Here is a 17,876-nt window from a genome sequence, read left to right as displayed (position 1 = left end):
GAGAAAATATTTTCAAGGAATGACTTTTTTCAACTACATGAATTGCTTCTTTAAGAAATGAGAGAAAAAGGGGGCCTGCTTCGTTCAGTCGGTTGGGTATCTCTTAATTTTGGTTCAGGACACAATCTCAAGTGTTGTGGGATCAAGCCCTGCCTCAGGCTTGGCAGCCCAGGGCTCTGGGCTCAGCAGGGAGCCTGCTTCTCTCTCTCTCCCTCCCCCCTTCCCCAGCTTGCACACACACGTTCTCTCTCTCTCCCTGTCCCACTCCATCTCTAAAATAAGTACGTAAATCTTTTTTTAAAAAAATGAAAAAAGACAGACCAGAATTAAAATTATTTGAGTTACCTTAAACTGCTATCACAGGAGAAATGTTAAAAATAGTACCATATTTAAAATGCATAAAGATTGAATATGACTCTCTAAACTTGAGATTTAAAAATAAGCCTATTAAAAATTAATCATATGGGGTGCCTGAGTGGCTCAGTGGATTAAGCCTCTGCCTTCAGCTTGGGTCATGATCTCAGGGTCCTGTGATCAAGTCCCGCATCGGGCTCTCTGCTTGGCGGGGAGCCTGCTTCCTCCTCTCTCTCTCTCTTTCTCTGCCTACCTCTCTGCCTACTTGTGATCTCTATCTGTCAAATAAATGAATAACGTCTTAAATAAATAAATAGATAAATAAATAAATCATGTAATGGTCACACAATGAATACCGTGAGTGTGACTGGCCTATTGAGCTCCGTCCAACAGAACTTTCTGCATGACAATGAATGTTCTCTAGCTGTGCTGTCTTATGGGCTACCTACCAGTCCTTGAGGCTAGTGAGCACCTGAAAGGGCACTAGAGCAACTGAGGACTTAAGGTTTTCATTGTATTTAATTTTAACTAACTTAAATTTAAATCACTGCATGTAGCTAGTGGCTACCGAAGGACAGTGTCCCCCTATCACTAGGTGGCAACACAAATGAATCCCATAAACAAAATACTGAGCCAAAGACATTAAACACAAAAGAGTACACCCTTTATGACTGGATTTTTGTAAATTACAAAAGCAGACAAAACTAAATAGCTAAGAATCCAGAACAGAGGTGAACTCTGGGAAAGAGAATGGCTGGGAGGGGCCCCAAGGGGACATCCGGGGTACTGTTTCTTCGATTGGGTGCAAGTGATCAAGATGTGTTGAAATGGAGAAAATTCATCCAGCTGTATTTTGTACTTGTTTTATTTGGATTTATGTATTTATTTTAGAGACAGAGTGGGACAGGGAGAGAGGGAGAACATGTATGTGCATGTAATTGTGACTTACATGCTTTCCTATGTGTTTATTATACACATCAATAGAAAGTTCAAACGAAATTAACACGTTGGAGCTGAAAAATAAAAAAGAAAAGAAAAGGCGGTCATGTCTACTTAACCGAATTGTTCAAAGAGCAAGGCAAAGCTAAGCATTGTGTTACCCACATCTCTCATGAAGAGAGTTTGCTGCTTTCCAAAGAAAATTCAAAGAGCTCCAAAGGCACCCTCCTTGTTTTTGCGGGACTGCAGTGCAGCCCACACCCAGCACACCTTCTGCTCCTTCAGCTGCTGCTCCAGCTTCTGAAGCTCCTCCTTGCTCTTCTGCACGTACTGCTGGAGGGCCTTAATTTCTGTCTGCCTGGTGTCCATGTCCATCTGGACCTGCCTGAGCTCCTTCTCTAGTTTTTCCTTCTTCCGAGACTCCCGTGAAGCTTCGTTCTGACGTTGCTGGATTTCTTGCTGGAACTAAGGGTGCAGAAAGGGTAGGGAGGAAAGAGATGAAGCCCACGCCAGGACACGTCTCAACCAGCCAAGACTTCTCCCTTTCTCAAATCTTATATTTTCAGGACAGTCACCTTGTAGTAGCCTTTCCCCTGTAGGATGGTCATCTTTGAACCCCAATGTTTAAACTTTGTAAGAATATTCTGTATTGTTTTTCAGAGCCTTAACACCAAACATCCACCCAGATTGTGGGAATGAATCCACAAAGAATGGTGTAAAATCCAATTAAATATGGAAGCCCAGAATTCTAGAGATGATAAGCATGGAAAGAATTCATCCAATTCTCTATCAATAGGATCTAAATAAAATGTCACCGGCTACCCCAAATATAAAATTCTGTCCCACATGAGTCCTGGATATTACTAAACAAAGCATTATAGTTTTATCATGATGGCCAAAATCTCTGAAAAATCTTTCTGTCATCTCATGCTCAAAGGAGTTTCGTGTTTTTGTCCTGGAGATTGCACATGTGAATCATCTATTTGACTTCTGGACTTATATAAAAGGGTTCAGAAAGGGTCCTTACAAAGGAGAAGAGCTCAGGAAACTACTTCCACCATTCCCAGATGGTGGAAGGGCATCCTGGCCTTTACCAGGGACACCTTCTTAGACCAAAATTGTAAGCAGTGCCCTGTCTTAGTGACTTCTCAGACACAGAATGTTGAGAAGAAATGTGCACGTCAAACTGCTCTTGCAAAAACAAACCAGAGAAACAAGCAGAACTGTGGATGCTTTGTTTGGACACCAGGTGGTAAATCTAAAAGAGGAGCAAGATGGGAAAGACTTCTGGAAGGTAACGATCTTTCCTCTTGCCCTCCATGGCAGAGCAGACCTGACTGATGGTCTGCTCCGCCTCTTCTCTGCTTCGCTCTGTTTCCTGTTGCAGTTCAGTGGTCTGAGCTAAGGACTCTCGTAATTTCACCACTTCTGACAAGAGCTGGTCTCGCTCCTTGGTCACTTCTTCTTTGAACTTCAGTAAATCTCGGATACTAGAAAAAGAAGAACACAGGAATCAGACTAAAAGGCCATCCTGCTCAGGAGTCCTCCTTATCACCTTCTGAGCTTGTATTCAGAGGCAAGACTCCAGGTCAAGGACTAACACTATTCAGGTGTGAAAGAGAAAGATCTCTATGCCCTGACCATTGACATGGTAGCTGCTTGTGAGCTGTTAACTGAAAAAGAAATTCCAATAATAATATATATAATATGATCCCTCTTCTGATCTTTAAATAATTATAGTGTCTGTGTATATGTGTGTGTATGTGTTTTATAGGCATATTTATAGAAGTCCAGAAAAATCGATTGACACAGGTAACTGGTAATCTCTGAAAAGCAAGACTACTTGCTATTATCAATTCTTATAATTGACCCTAAGGAGGTATTAATTGAAGACATTATTTGGTTAATATATCAGTGAAGGGCTATGATCACAGCCATAACATCTAAAATGAAGCATAAACATAAACAAATAATACACATTGCCAGTTTTCTATCCATCAACCACAGAGATTAATTTCTTCCAAAGGGATGCAACCCAGATAAAATGTTCCAAAGAACAAACTTTGGAAAATCATTCATGATGCTGGTTTTTAGAGAGTATATGATCATATTTGTTGATTTGAACTCTAAACAAGTTACTTCCACATCTCAAAAACCATTACATATGATCTGGCATGATTTTCCACAGAATTAGTGTTTTGAAAGTAGAAAGACTATGTCTGATCTGACTTGTGCAGCAGAATTAAGGTCTAGAGCAAGGCAGCTATGTGAGAGCCAAGAAAGCAGAGAACTTGAACTTGAGGCACTTCCCATTGTTAGCCATCAAATGACTATTGGAAGCACAGCAATCTGACAATGTTTATTTACCAATAACTTTGATAGAACATAACTATTTAATAGGAAGTTTTCAGGATTGGGACGCCTGGGTGGCTCAGTGGGTTAAAGCCTCTGCCTTCAGCTCCAGTCATGATCCCAGGATCCTGGGATCAAGCCCCACATTGGGCTCTCTGCTCAGCGGGGTGCCTGCTTCCTCCTCTCCCTGTCTCTGCCTGCCTCTCTGCCTACTTGTGATCCTATCTGTCAAATAAATAAATAAAATCTTAAAAGAAAAAAAAGAAGAAGACGACTTCAATACTGCATTCAGCTTCTTCTCCAGAAACAAAACCTTGAATTCCAAGGTTACTATGAAGACAGTTACACCTAAGCGCACTGTTGAAGATGAAATTCTGGCCTGGAGGGCGCCTGGGTGGCTCAGTGGGTTAAACCGCTGCCTTCGGCTCAGGTCATGATCTCAGGGTCCTGGGATCGAGTCCCGCATCGGGCTCTCTGCTCAGCAGGGAGCCTGCTTCCTCCTCTCTCTCTCTCTGCCTGCCTCTCTGCCTACTTGTGATCTCTCTCTGTCAAATAAATAAAGTCTTAAAAAAAATATATTAAAAAAAAAAAAATAAAAAAAAAAAAGAAATTCTGGCCTGGATAGTTTCTTCAGTTCTCCTCCTCGCCGTGCTCCAATTCTCATTAATACCCCCTCTAACTGGGGTGCCTCTGTAGCTCCATCAGTTAGGCATCTGACTTCTGCTCAGATCATGATCTTGGAGTGGTGGGATCAAGCCCTGCATCAGGTTCCACACCTCTGGGGAATCTACTTCTTCCTCTGCCTCTCCTTCTGCCCCTCTGCCCATTTGTGCTCTCTCTTTCTCTCTCTGTCTCTCTCAAATAAATAATAAATAATCTTTAAAACAAAACAAAACTGCTCCCCCTAATTGATCAGTTCCCTCACACTGCTCTTCAGTAGTTGCTCTGATAATGCTTGACTTCTTTAATGAGACAATAGAGCCCATTATTATGGACACTGCATCTTCTGTTAGTTTTTCCTGTCCCCTCCCCCCAATGCCTCAACTTAGAACCATCTCTCAGCATTGGATAAATGCACCTAGAAAGCATGAGAAACCTAGGCAGCAGTTAGATATGGTTAAAAATGGCTAAGGAGGTGGGTGTGCTCATCCCTGACTCATTAATTAATGAAAGGTTTGGAGTGCCCTGCACAGTGCTAGCCTCCTAAAGGGAAGGTAAAGGCATCTTCCTTCAAGGAGTTCATAGCCTAATGGGTAGCGAAGCATATCAACAAATAATTTCAATAAAATGTGACCAGTGCCATACTTGAGATAGATGTTGTTTGGGTTCTATGGCACCAGAGAACACAGTGACTCTTGTGCTTAGTTATTGGTTCTGGGAGTGAGAAGAAGGTTGAGACAGAGATACTGAGAGTGATGAAATTAAGATGGTGTTTGAGGTAGGTCTTGAAGGGTGCATGGTTGTTTCTGGTGTGGCAAAAGGAAGCAAAACCATTTGTGGCATAGAAAACACCATGTTCAAGGTGTGGAGCCATAAGCAAGCATGGTGTTTCTGGACAGGACTGTGGCAAGGCTGACGGGCAGATCTATGCAGGGCCCTGAAAGACATGTTCAAGACTGGACTGCATCCTTTGGGAACAGGAAGATATTGAAGGTGTTTGGAACATGTGCTGGAAGTAGAAGCACACAGGTACATGTTTCAGCAACCTAAATCTGATATGTGGAAAATGGTGCAGAGGGGAGATGTCTCCTTACAGGCAGGGAGACCATTGAGTCATCCATCACCAAATCCAGCAAAGAATGGGGCCCAAAGCAAGGCATTAGCATTGCTGCTAGGGAGCAGGGAAAGACAAAAGTGATGCTTAGAAGACAGAATCAACAAGGTGAAGCTTTAAGGAATAAAGGCGTGGCCTAGAACCTGAGAAGTAGGAAAGATGGTGATGGGACAAATCATGGGAGTTGGGGGCTTGAGGAAGAAGCTGGAAATCAGAGCAGAAAAGCAACCATTCCACACAAGTTCAAAAGAAAGAATGAAACCTAAAATACTTACTCATTTTGAAATTGTAGTACTTAAGTCTGCATAGCCAGAAGTTTAAAGGAACCACAAATTAGGATTCTTGGGTATGGAGAAAGGGAGCAATAAAAACAAACAAACAAACAAAAAGAGCCCTAGATGGAAAACAATCTTCCGGAAACCACCACAGCAGGAAACTCTTATATCACAAAGAACATTCAAGATGACTCTGCAAGCCCCCTGCCAGCTGCTGAAGAAGGGGGCCTCCACAAGAGCAAGTTCAACATCCATCAAGAAGCCATCACCTACTTGCTATCCTGGTCCATGGACAGTCCAGACCCCTGCTCCACTAGTTTGGTGAGGTTCACTATTTCCTCTTTCAGGGCAAGGATCGTGTCCTTTGCCTTCTGCTCTTTGTCATAGGCCGAGTCCACCATCTTCCAGGCCTTTTCAATTTCCTATATGGGTCACAGGACATCAGTGAGAAAAACCAAACTAGGATCCAGATGCAAGATACACTGAGCAAAGAGAATAATAAAACAACTCCAACAGAGTAGTCATTTATGGGAAAAGAGGATTTCACATTACACATTATGCATTTCATTGATATTGACTTACTGAATTGCTCAACATTAACTAGTCAATACCGAACAGCAGGTTTAGGAGGGGTCCTGGCTCATATCCTACAAGGACTGCTATGACTAGGAGGATATTTCTAATAAATATGTTACAATAGGTTTACGAAATTAAAAATGAAATTTTAGGGGTGCCTGGGTGGCTCAGTGGGTTAAGCGTCTGCCTTCGGCTCAGGTCATGATCTCAGGGTCCTGGGATCGAGCCCCGAATCGGGCTCTCTGCTCAGCAGGGAGCCTGCTTCCCCCGCCCCCAGCCCCTGTCTCTCTATTTGTGATCTCTCTCTATGTCAAATAAATAAATAAAATCTTTTTTTAAAAAAATGAAATTTTATGTGCTATCCAAGCCCAGATATTTTTGGAGCAAAAAAAAATTAGGAGTGGCCCTGGATCTAAGTCCTAAATTTGGAGCCCCTGTTAGATTCCAAATTTTAAAAACTTGTTTTGATCTCAGGTCCCAAGTAAGCAGTCCTGAATGGCAATGTCAGCCTTAGAATAATTCAGAGGAAGGTGGTCTTCACTGTCACGAAATTGTACACAACAGCCCTGGTGATTCCCATTCCAAATCCACACCCAGGCCTTCTCTTCAAATGCTTACAGGGGAAAAACAATGACCCTGTGTGGAGTGGAAACAACTCATGCAGTTTGGGGCATCTTACTGTTATGAAATGCAATGTGGAATATTAACATAAGTACTTAGAAGGGAACTGCAGCCATTCAAATAAGCAAACAAAGTATAGTAATGTTGCAACAGCCTTGAGTTTTACCCTGCCCGTCAATTTTCTTGCAAAATTTTGTCCAGTGGAATGTGAGTCCTTTATACACGTAAGAACCTATAAGCTCTAGGTGACAATATTCCAGTTTCATGTTGACAAGGCATAAAATGAGTGGAAGAGAGGATTTCTATAAATTCATGCTATCACATTAGAGAGAGGAGTCTTACGGGGTATTTTTAATAGCAACCATATGTACTATTTTCAGCAAAATAAATGAAGGATATTTAAATGAAACTATGATTATATGAAGTTTTGTCCCCATCAACCATCAATTATACTTTTATCTGTTCATGACTTCCATTTCCAGTTTTTTAATTTACAATTAAAAAATGGGGCTTTTATCTCATCATAAGATGAATTAAAGTCTATTCTTACTGGTTTTTCAGCAAAAAAGAAGAAAATAAGGGGTGCCTGGGTAGCTCAGAAGGTTAAAGTCTGCCTTCGGTTCAGGTCATGATCTCAGAGTCAAAGTCTGCCTTTGGCTCAGGTCATGATGTCAGGGTTGTGGGATCAAGTTTGTTTCTCCCTCTGCCGCTTCTCCCCCTGCTTATGCTCGCTCTCTCTCTCTCTGTTGAATAAATGAATACAATCTTTAAAAAAGAAGAAGAAAATGACAATAGAGAGAAAATGGCACTTTAAAAAGGTCGTTTCTAAGAAAACAGATGTCATAATTTGCACTGGTCTTAGAAATTCATTTAAATCGGGTGATGTTTCATTGTATGATATCGAGGGACTTAACTAAAAAGTTCATGAGTTATTTCTCATCACCAGGGTTTGGGTGTATAATTTAATTATAAATTAAAATCTCTTAACCTTTTATCATCCTGAGATCAACAAGAAACATTGACATTTTACTCTCAAAATAATGTAACACACTTGAGAGTGAAAAAATAAAGGGTAAAATGGAGGCATAGTTCCTCAACATCCCCCAGATTGACTCCCTGGTCTCCCATTATGAGGACCGGGGAGGATCAAGGAAAAAGCAAGATCATAAAAATTACTATCTAAGAATCCTCAAGGTAATTTCTCCTAAAGCAGTGAGAAAAGCAAAAACATTAAAACATCCCTTAAAAAAAAAATCCTTAACAAGCTATCATCATGAGATATCTAATTACTCTACTTATATCAAACAAGACATACAGAGCTCCCTAATATTACATTTACTTCCCGCTAATTCTCTTTGCTAACCCAGTATTTCTTAGAAACCAAGCCAGGAAGGTTCTATATTATTTTTGCATCGAGCAATTCACCCAGGCTAATTATTTCCTTTGAAAATGAACTTTATTCCCTAGGCTTAATGAATACATAAATCATGTAAATTTTTACTAAATAACTCATTTACTACCAGCCTAGAGCTGCCAATACAAGGAAAGAAAGACGTTTTAAATATAGGATGCGTTTGTGGCAGCTCAGCCTCAGCTCGTTTCTACAAGATCACTAACCTTTTTCAGGGACGCAATGGTGGTCTGATCATCCTGGGAGAGCTTCAGGGCAGTGGCGACCTTCGCGGAATTAACTACAATCTCTGCGTTTAGCTCTCTGCATTTGGCCATCAGACGCTTTTCATTGTCATAAGACTTTTTCATGACAGCATGAAGCTTCTCATATTCAATTCGAAATTTATCCAGACTTTTGTCCCCTGAAAGTTCACTGAGAACATCCTGAAAATCCCTTTCGATTTCTTCATAGGCAGTTTCTTCCAGCGCTAGCTTTTCACTCTTTTCCTGTGCACAAGATCAGGGAGAGGAATAAGTATTGCAACGTGAAACACCATTCCTATTCGGGGAGTGCTATTATTAGCTATGAATACAAGACCTCACCAAAGGAAAATAAAAGCCCCTGACAAGACATCTTGTTCATCCCCTGATGCATGTATATATGTACACATGTTAGGATAATAATGTTTATAATATTATAATATTTCCTACCACATGGTGTTGAAGAGCGAATTAAATAGGATCATTCACATTGAACACTTGACCACATGCCTGGCAAACAGGAGGCACGCAATAAATTTTGAAAGCTACTATGATTACGCCAAGCCCTGATTTGTTTTCACTTCGTCTTGCTTCTTATTGCCCCCAGGACTGCAGCAGAAAGCCATGGCACCTCCTGGTCAGTTATAAGGAGATTTTGGTGTCGATCCCATGAAATCACACATACTGACAATGAACCCCATCCGAAATATGGAGTAGTCTCCAAAAAGATATTCCATCGTTCTTATCTTTTAAAATAAATAGGGAGGTGCCCTCCACAGGTGTATTGAGATGCCCCCCGTGCCACGCTCACAGGCCTTCTCCAGATTTGCTTCCCACGCTCAGCTAGACAACATTTTTTTTTTTTAAAAGCCCAGACATACAGATGTAATTCAAACATATGTGGCTATGACTTTAAGGAGAACCTGGGAACCAGTTATGTCAGAATTTTCATTTCTCTAGTGTTAAGGGTTAAATTTGTCCCCCAGAAAGTTATGGTGAAGTTTTACCCCCCAGTGCCTATAAATGTGACCTTGTTTGGAAGTAGAGTCATTATATATGTAAACCACTAACTTGCAGTCATACTGTAGTAGGGTGGGCCCTATAAGCCTCCTTATAAAAAGAGGGAAAATTATAACTGCATAGTGAGGGATGTCTAAATTTATTGTGGTAGGGGCACCTGGGTGGCTCAGTGGGTTAAAGCCTCTGCCTTCAGCTCAGGTCATGATCCCAGGGTCCTGGGATCGAGCCCCACGTCGGGCTCTCTGCTCAGCGGGAAGCCTGCTTCCCCCGCCTCTCTCTGCCTGCATCTCTGCCTACTTGTGATCTTTCTCTGTCAAATAAATAAATAACATCTTTAAATAAATAAATTTATTGTGGTAATTGTTTTAAAATATATATACATACACATATACATATATAGAGAGAGATCTGTGTATATATATATATATATCAAATCATTATATTGTATACCTAAAACTAATATAATGTCACATGTCAATTATATCTCAATTTTAAAAAGAAAAGTAGGGAGTAGGATTTAGACAGAGACACAAACACAGGAAAACACCACGCAAAGACAGACACGGGGATTAGACTGAGGCACCTACAAGCCAAGGAAAGCTAAGGACGGCTAGCTACCATCAGAAGCCAGGGAAGAGGCAAGGAAGGATTTTGCTTAGGGTCTCAGAGAAAGCGTGGTCCTGCCAACACCCTGACTGCAGCCTTCTAGCCTCCAGAACTGCGAAAAGAAAATTCTCAACTATGTTAAGCCAGTTTACAGCACTCTGTACAGGCCTAGCAGACTAAGACACCTTCTTCTTGTTAGGCACAGCACAATAATAACAAAGAATGGGGATGGTTAATATACTTATTTATTCAGCGAATGCTTACTGAACATTTGTTGTGTGTAAGTTGGCATGAGGGAGCCTGTAGGAGGCAGTAAGGTAAGGAATAAACAGCCCTCCCACAGGGAATTGTAGCATTAATAGTTGATGGGTTATGTTTTCAGATAATGCAAGTAGGGAGTTTGATACCTGCCATAAAATGGGTTCAAGATTCTACAAGGGACCTATAGGAAGATGGAATTACTCCCAGCAGCCAGAACGAAAGCAAATTTCCTTAAGAAGGTGTTATTTGAGCAGCCCCAGAAGGAAGAGCGAAATTTTCACAAGTGAATATGGAGAGAAAAGGTATGCCTGGCCCACTGTGAAGCCTGAACAAGTGCTCAGGGCCCAGCAAATATCCAGGATTTGAGACTGGTTAAGAAGCTCAAGTTGGCTAACGTGTAAGCACTATGACAAGGAGACAGAACGAGAAGACTAGACCGGGAGTTAAGGACCAACTGGAGTCCTTGAGTGGAATTCTAAAGGCAGTGGAGTAGATTAATCTGTAGACCACGCAGACCCACTCAAGACTTTGGAACTGATAAAGTTTGAAAGGACTTATTTATGTATGCAACATTATGCTTTGGTATTCTACCCTAAAAAGAGCTTCAACATCAACACTCTATTGCTAATCAAAGAAATCAACTGAGATGATTTCTCTAATCCCCAAAATAAAGTAAAATTTAAATTCATCCTGCAGATTTAGGGTAAGCAATCTTGTTTACGTTCTGCCTTGACAAGCCTATATTGCCCAATATAGAGAAAGCCTACACTGCTTTCCAATAGCACCCGGGAGAAGAATGAGGTACAAACAATTCAGCTTCAAGAGAACGGGAGCAGGGGTCGGCAGTTGAGGAAACTGCCACCCAGAACAACTCCTCAGTCCTGTATTTATTAGATACAAGATAATAATCAACAAATGAGTCGAAGGAGATTATAGATAAACAAGATATGCCTGATCAAGCAGTATAGGATTGGTAAATGCATTTTAAGGAATCATCTAATTAACTACAGGTGATCTCTGGAGAAGGGGAGATAACAGAAAAAAGAAGCAGGCTGCCTCCAATTGAGGGGGCCGGGCATTCCCAGCTGCTCGGCTGCAAGGACTGTGTATATCATCCTCTCCCCCAGACGCCTGTTGTTGGTACGTGTTCAAGCATGTTTGGTCAGTACATTGTTCTGACGGACAGTTACAAGTCTACATATTATTGGTTTTCCTTTTTTTTTTTTTTTTAAGATTTTATTTACTTATTTGATGGAGAAAGATTACAAGTAGGCAGAGAGGCAGGCACAGAGAGAAGAGGAAGCAGGCTCCCTGCTGAGCAGAGAGCCTGATGTGGGGCTGGATCCCAGGACCCTGGGATCATGACCTGAGCCGAAAGCAGAGGCCTTAACCCACTGAACCGCCCAGGCGCCCCATATTTTTGGTTTTCAAAAACACTTGTACTGTTGATTTCCAAAGATGACACCCAAGCAAAAGAATCCACATCTTAAAATAGATATGGAGTAACAAGCAAACCTATTACAATTTGTATAGTAACATTAGTACTAATGTTAAACTCAACAGTGGCTTTCTTCCTAACTAAAAACAGCTATTGCCAATATCACAATATAGCAATTCCACAAAGAAGAGAAAAATTGTATTAAGAAAATGTGGTGCTGCTGCTGCCCTGTGTTTTCCCCTTGTTGATGCTAAACATGAGCACACAACAAAATGTATCACGGCCATGTTCTCAACTCCATCCCTGTAAATGGTATTAATGTCAACACTTGATCGCTAGCTAATGATTTGTTTTCAGACTAGGTTTTCCCTGTACACCTGGCACTTAGCACAGGAATGAAAAAATCAAAGAAAGTAAAGTTTTTAAAAAGTATTTTTATGAGATTTGTTCATATTGTCATTTCAAAAATATACCATTACCAAAAGCACAGCAAAAATAGTCTCTGAGCTGTGACCAATAACCAGGTGGTGTCTGACTGTCAGAGAATTTAATGGTATCTATTTTGGAAGCACATTTTAACACGAATCAGTCAGAAATGAACTATGGTGTTCCTTCAAGTTGGCTAACATGTAAGAACCATGACAGGGAGATGGAAAGAGAAGACTAGACATGGAATTAAGGATGGACTGGAGTCCTTGACTGGAATTCTAAAGGCAATGGAGTGGATTAATCTGTAGACCACACAGACCCACTCAAGACTTTGGAACTGATAAAGTTTGAAAGGCCTTATTTATGTATGCAACATTATGCTTTGGTATTCTACCTTAAAAAGAGCTTCAACATCAACACTTTACCGCTAATCAAAGAAATTTGCTTTCCTCCTTAAGGAAATTTGCTTTCTTTCTGGCTGCTGGGAGTAATTCCATCTTCTTATAGGTCCCTTGTAGAATTTTGAACCCATTTTATGGCAGGTATCAAACTCCTTACTTGCATTATCTGAAAACATAACCCATCAACTATTAATGCTATAATTCCCTGTGGGAGGGAAGTTCATTCCTTACGTTGCTGCCTCCTACAGGCTTTACCTATCTTGTGAGCATTTACTATCTACCAGGCACTGTTTTAGGCACCGGGAATACCAATCAGTGGGACAACAACAAGGTAAAAAGACAGGAGGAGCACCTGGTTGGCTCAGTGGGTTAAAGCCTGTCATGATCTGCCTTCGGCTCAGGTCATGATCTCGGGGTCCTGGGATCGAGCCCCACATTGGGCTCTCTGCTCAGCAGGGAGCCTGCTTCCCTTCCTTTCTCTCTGACTGCTTCTCTGCCTACTTGTGATCTGTCTGTCAAATAAATAAATAAAATCTTTAAAAAAAAAAAAAAAGGAAAAAAGAGAGGAGAGCTACAGTGATAAATGAGGCCAGAGTGTTAATAGAGGCTTGTGGAAGCAGAAATGAGGAAAACCTAACTGACATTAAGTGAGAAGAAAAATAGAAGAAGAGAAGAAATGAGAGATCATGAAGGGGAAGGGAGACCGGGAAATAATTTCTGCATGATGTTGTTATCTACGGCTTAGGTGTGGAGAATGAAAAAGAATGAAATAAACCAAGATAATTGGCAAGGGAGAAAAGGAGGGAATGCTCAAAAGCAAATAAAGAGAAAATACTAGAAGAGTCAAGATGGCAGACGAGTAGCAGACTGAGATGACAGCAGGAGTTCAGCTAGATAGTTATCAAACCATTCCAAACACCTACAAACCCAACAGGAAATTGAAGAGAAGAAGAGCAGCAATTCTAGAAACAGAAAATCGACCACTTTCTGAAAGGCAGAACATGTGAAGAAGTGAATTCAAAACAATGGGAAGATAGACTGCGGGGGAAGGGGCCGGCTCCCAGCAAGCGGCGGAGCAACGAAGCACAAAATCCAGACTTTTAGAAGTCTGCTCCACTGAGGGACATCACTCCAGAGGCTCAGCAGGGGTGGAGCCCTCCCAGGAACACTGTGGTCTCAGTTCCTGTGGGGTAACAGAAGGATAGGGGATGTCTGAGTGTAGCAGAGCTCCCAGGTATCGGAGTGGAGAAGCCAAATACAGAGACAGAACCGAGGAGTGAGCTCTCAGCTTGGGGTCACCTTAAACCATGATCCACGGCACAGTCAGACCACTGCTCTTTGACCCCACAAGTGGCAGATCTGGGGAGACCCACCTTCCTCCACCAGAATAGCAGAGCAGCAGGAATCTGCTGTGTTTGGAGACTATAAACAGGGCCATGTGCCAGAGACAGAAATGCTCAGTCACAGGCCAGGTGAGCTTGTAGTGCAGCTGGAGACCAGGGAGACAGGAGTGATTGAGCACTTTTCTCCGAGGTTGCACTGAGGAGTGGGGCCCTGAGCTCCCCCTCTGAGCCCCACTGGGCCAGAGACTGGAAGGCCACCATTTTCATTCCTGTCCTCCAGAGCTCTACAGAAAGCCCTCAGGGAACAAAAGTTCCTGAGAGGGAACCTGAGCAAATTACTTAGCCCAGCCCCTGGCCAGGACGGTGCAATTCCGCCTCGGTCAAAGACGTTTGAGAATCACTGCAACAAGCTCCTCTCCCAGAAGATCAGCAAGAACATCCAGTCAAGACCAAGTTCACTGATCAAGGAGAACAGTGGAGTTCCAGAGGAGGGGAAAGCAAAGCATGGATCATGGCATTCATGGCTTTCTCCCCATGATTCTTTAGTCTTGCAAAGTTAATTAAACTTTTTGAATTTTATTTTTTTCTTATTCTATTTTTTTAACTTTTCCTCTTTCCTCTTTTAATGTTTTTAACTGTTTATCTTAACAATACCTTTCTTTAAAAAAAACTTTTTAAACCATCATTATTATAGTCATATTTTATCCTTCATTGTATCTAATTTTATTTTTTGAATACGTATAGGGTTTTTCTTCTAAAAAATTCTGGGATACAATTTCTTCTAATGGATCAAAATATACCCTATATCTAGCACAGGGCTTTGTTCTAGTCTCCAGCCTCAGCAAATTCTCTCCACTTTCTTTTTCTTTCTTTTTCCAACCAACTTATCTTACCAATTCCTTTTTTATAATTTTTTTAAAATTTTCATCTTTACAGTCATATTCCATCCCTTCATTGTGTTTACCCTTATTTTTATGTGTGTGTGTGTGTGTGTGTGTGTGTGTGTGTGTGTGTATTTCTTTAAAATTTTGGGAGGTAGTTTCTTCTAAGAGACCAAAATACATCCAAAATCAAGTGGGTGGCTCTGTTCTACTCACCAGTCTAATATATATATATATTTTAACTTTTTTAAACTTCTTTTTACCCCTTTTCTTCTGCCCTTGATTTGGGGTCTCTTCTGATTTTGTTAGTGTACATGTTTCAGGGTCTTTGCCACCCTTTTGGTATTTTATTCCTTCATTCATATATTCTCATCTGGATAAAAGGACAAGGTGGAAAAATTCACCACCAAAAAAAGAACAAGAGGCAGTACTAAAGGCTAGGGACCTAATCAATACAAACACTGGTAATATGTCATATCTAGAGTTCAGAATGACAATTCTCAAGGTGCTAGCTGGGCTCAGAAAAGGCATGGAAGATATTAGAGAAACCCTCTCTGGAGAAATAAAAGCCCTTTCTGGAGTAATAAAAGAACTAAAATCTAACCAAGCTGAAATCAAAAAAGCTGTTAATGAGATGCAATCAATAATGGAGGCTCATACTGCTAGGTTAAATGAGGCAGAAGAGATAATTAGTGATATAGAAGACCAAATGACGGAGAAGAAAGAAGCTGAGCAAAAGAGAGACAAACTACTACTGGACCACAAGGGGAGAATTCAAGAGATAAGTGATACGATAAAATGAAACAACATTAGAATAATTGGGATTCCAAAGAACAAGAAAGAGAGAGGGAGGCAGAAGGTATATTGGAGCAAATTATAGTATAGAATTTCCCTAACATGGCAAAGGGAACAAGCATCAAAATCCAGGAGGCACAGGGATCTCTCCTCAAAATGATAAAAATAGGCTCACACCCAGGCATATAACAGTAAAACTTACAACTCTTAGTGACAAAGAGAAAATCCTGAAAGCAGTACGGGACAAGAAGTCTGTAACATACAAAGGTAGAAATATTAGATTGGCAGCAGCCTTATCCACAGAGACCTGGCAGACCAGAAAGAATTGGCATGTTATATTCAGAACACTAAATGAGAAAAACATGCAGCCAAGAATACTGTATCAGCTAGGCTATCACTGAAAATAGAAGGAGAGATAAAAAGCTTCCAAGACAAACAAAAACTAAAAGAATTTGTAAACACCAAACAAGCCCTGCAGGAAATATTGAAAGGGGTCCTCTAAGCAAAGAGAGAATGTAAAAGCAGTAGACCAGAAAAAAACAGAAACAATATACAGGAACAGTCACTTTACAGGCAATACAATGGCTCTAAATTCATATCTTTCAATAGTTACCCTGAATGTAAATGGGCTAAATGCCCCAATCAAAAGACACAGGGTATCGGAATGGATTAAAAAAAATGAGACCCATCAATATGCTGCCTACAAGAAACTCATTTGAGACCCAAAGAAACCTCCAGATTTAAAGTGAGGGGCTGGAAAATAATTTACCATGCTAAAGGACATCAAAAGAAAGCTGGGGTGGCAATCTTTGTATCAGATACGTTAGATTTCAAGCCAAAGACTATAATAAGAGATGAGAAAGGGCATTATATATACGCAAAGGGTCTGCCCAACAAGAAGATCTAACAATTTTAAATATCTATGCCCCTAACATAGGAGCAGCCAACTATATAAACCAATTAATAACAAAATCAAAGAAACACATTGACAATAATATAGTAATACTAGGGTGTTTTAACACCCTCCCACACTGATATGGACAGATCATCCAAGCAAAAGATCAACAAGGAAATAAAGGCCTTAAATGACACACTGAACCAGATGGACATCACAGATATATTCAGAACTTTCCATCCCAAAGCAACAGAAAACACATTCTTCTCTAGTGCACATGGAACATTGTCCAGAATAGATCACATTCTGGGTCACAAATCAGGTCTCAACCGGTACCAAAAGATTGGGATCATTGCCTGCATATTTTCAGACCACAATGCTCTGAAGCTAGAACTCAATCACAAGAGGAAAGTTGGAAAGAACCCAAATACATGGAGGCTAAAGAGCATCCTACTAAATGAATGGTATAACCAGGAAATTAAAGAAGAATTGAAAAAATTCATGGAAACAAATGATAATGAAAACATGACTGTTGAAAATCTGTGGGACTCAGCAAAGGCAGTCCTGAGAGGAGAGTTTGTAGTGATACAAGCCTTTCTCAAGAAACAAGAAAGGTCTCAAATACACAATCTAACCCTACACCTAAAGGAGTTGGAGGAAGAACAGCAAAGAAGGCCTAAATCCAGCAGTAAAAGAGAAATAATAAAGATCAGAGCAGAAATCAATGAAATATAAACTGAAGAACAGGAGAACAAATCAATGATACTAAGAGCTGATTCTTTGAAAGAATTAGTAAGGGACGCCGGGGTGGCTCAGTGGGTTAAGCAGCTGCCTTCAGCTCAGGTCATGATCCCAGCGTCCTGGGATCAAGTCCCACATCGGGCTCCTGGCTCCGCAGGGAGCCTGCTTCTCCGTCTGACTCAGCCTTCCACTCTGCCTGCCTGTGCTCGCTCTCGCTTGCTCTCTCTGACAAATAAATAAAATCTTTAAAAAAAAAAAAAAGAAAGAAAGAAAGAATTAGTAAGACTGATAAACCCCTGGCTAGACTTATCAAAAGGAAAAGAGAAAGGACCCAAATAATAAAATCATGAATGAAAGAGAAGAGATCACAACCAACACCAAAGAAATACAAACAATTATAAGAATATATTATGAGCAACTATATGCCAGCAAATTTGACCATCGGGAAGATATAGATATATTCCTAGAGACGTATAAACTACCAAAACTGAACCAGGAAGAAATAGAAAACCTGAACAGACC

At 40.8% G+C, this 17,876-nt stretch overlaps 1 protein-coding gene across 1 annotated transcript in view; it reads right to left on the bottom strand.

Annotated features, from left to right (window-relative positions):
* The window catches only part of CFAP58 (cilia and flagella associated protein 58), a 92,173-nt gene extending 82,892 nt beyond the window's left edge, over positions 1–9,281 (bottom strand). Inside the window, exons 1-5 of the mRNA XM_059397711.1 lie at positions 9,234–9,281; positions 8,509–8,790; positions 5,968–6,116; positions 2,627–2,783; positions 1,564–1,758 (exon numbers count right to left, since the gene is read on the bottom strand). Coding sequence (XP_059253694.1) covers positions 1,564–1,758; positions 2,627–2,783; positions 5,968–6,116; positions 8,509–8,790; positions 9,234–9,281 — 831 coding nt within the window. The remainder of the gene's footprint in view (positions 1–1,563; positions 1,759–2,626; positions 2,784–5,967; positions 6,117–8,508; positions 8,791–9,233) is intronic.
* Positions 9,282–17,876: the final 8,595 nt, after the last annotated feature.

This window comes from Mustela nigripes, chromosome 4, assembly GCF_022355385.1.
Source record: "Mustela nigripes isolate SB6536 chromosome 4, MUSNIG.SB6536, whole genome shotgun sequence".
Taxonomy (NCBI): Eukaryota; Metazoa; Chordata; class Mammalia; order Carnivora; family Mustelidae; genus Mustela; species Mustela nigripes.
The sequence above is the reverse complement of the archived record's forward strand: the minus strand, read 5'-3'. Positions and strand labels throughout refer to the sequence as shown.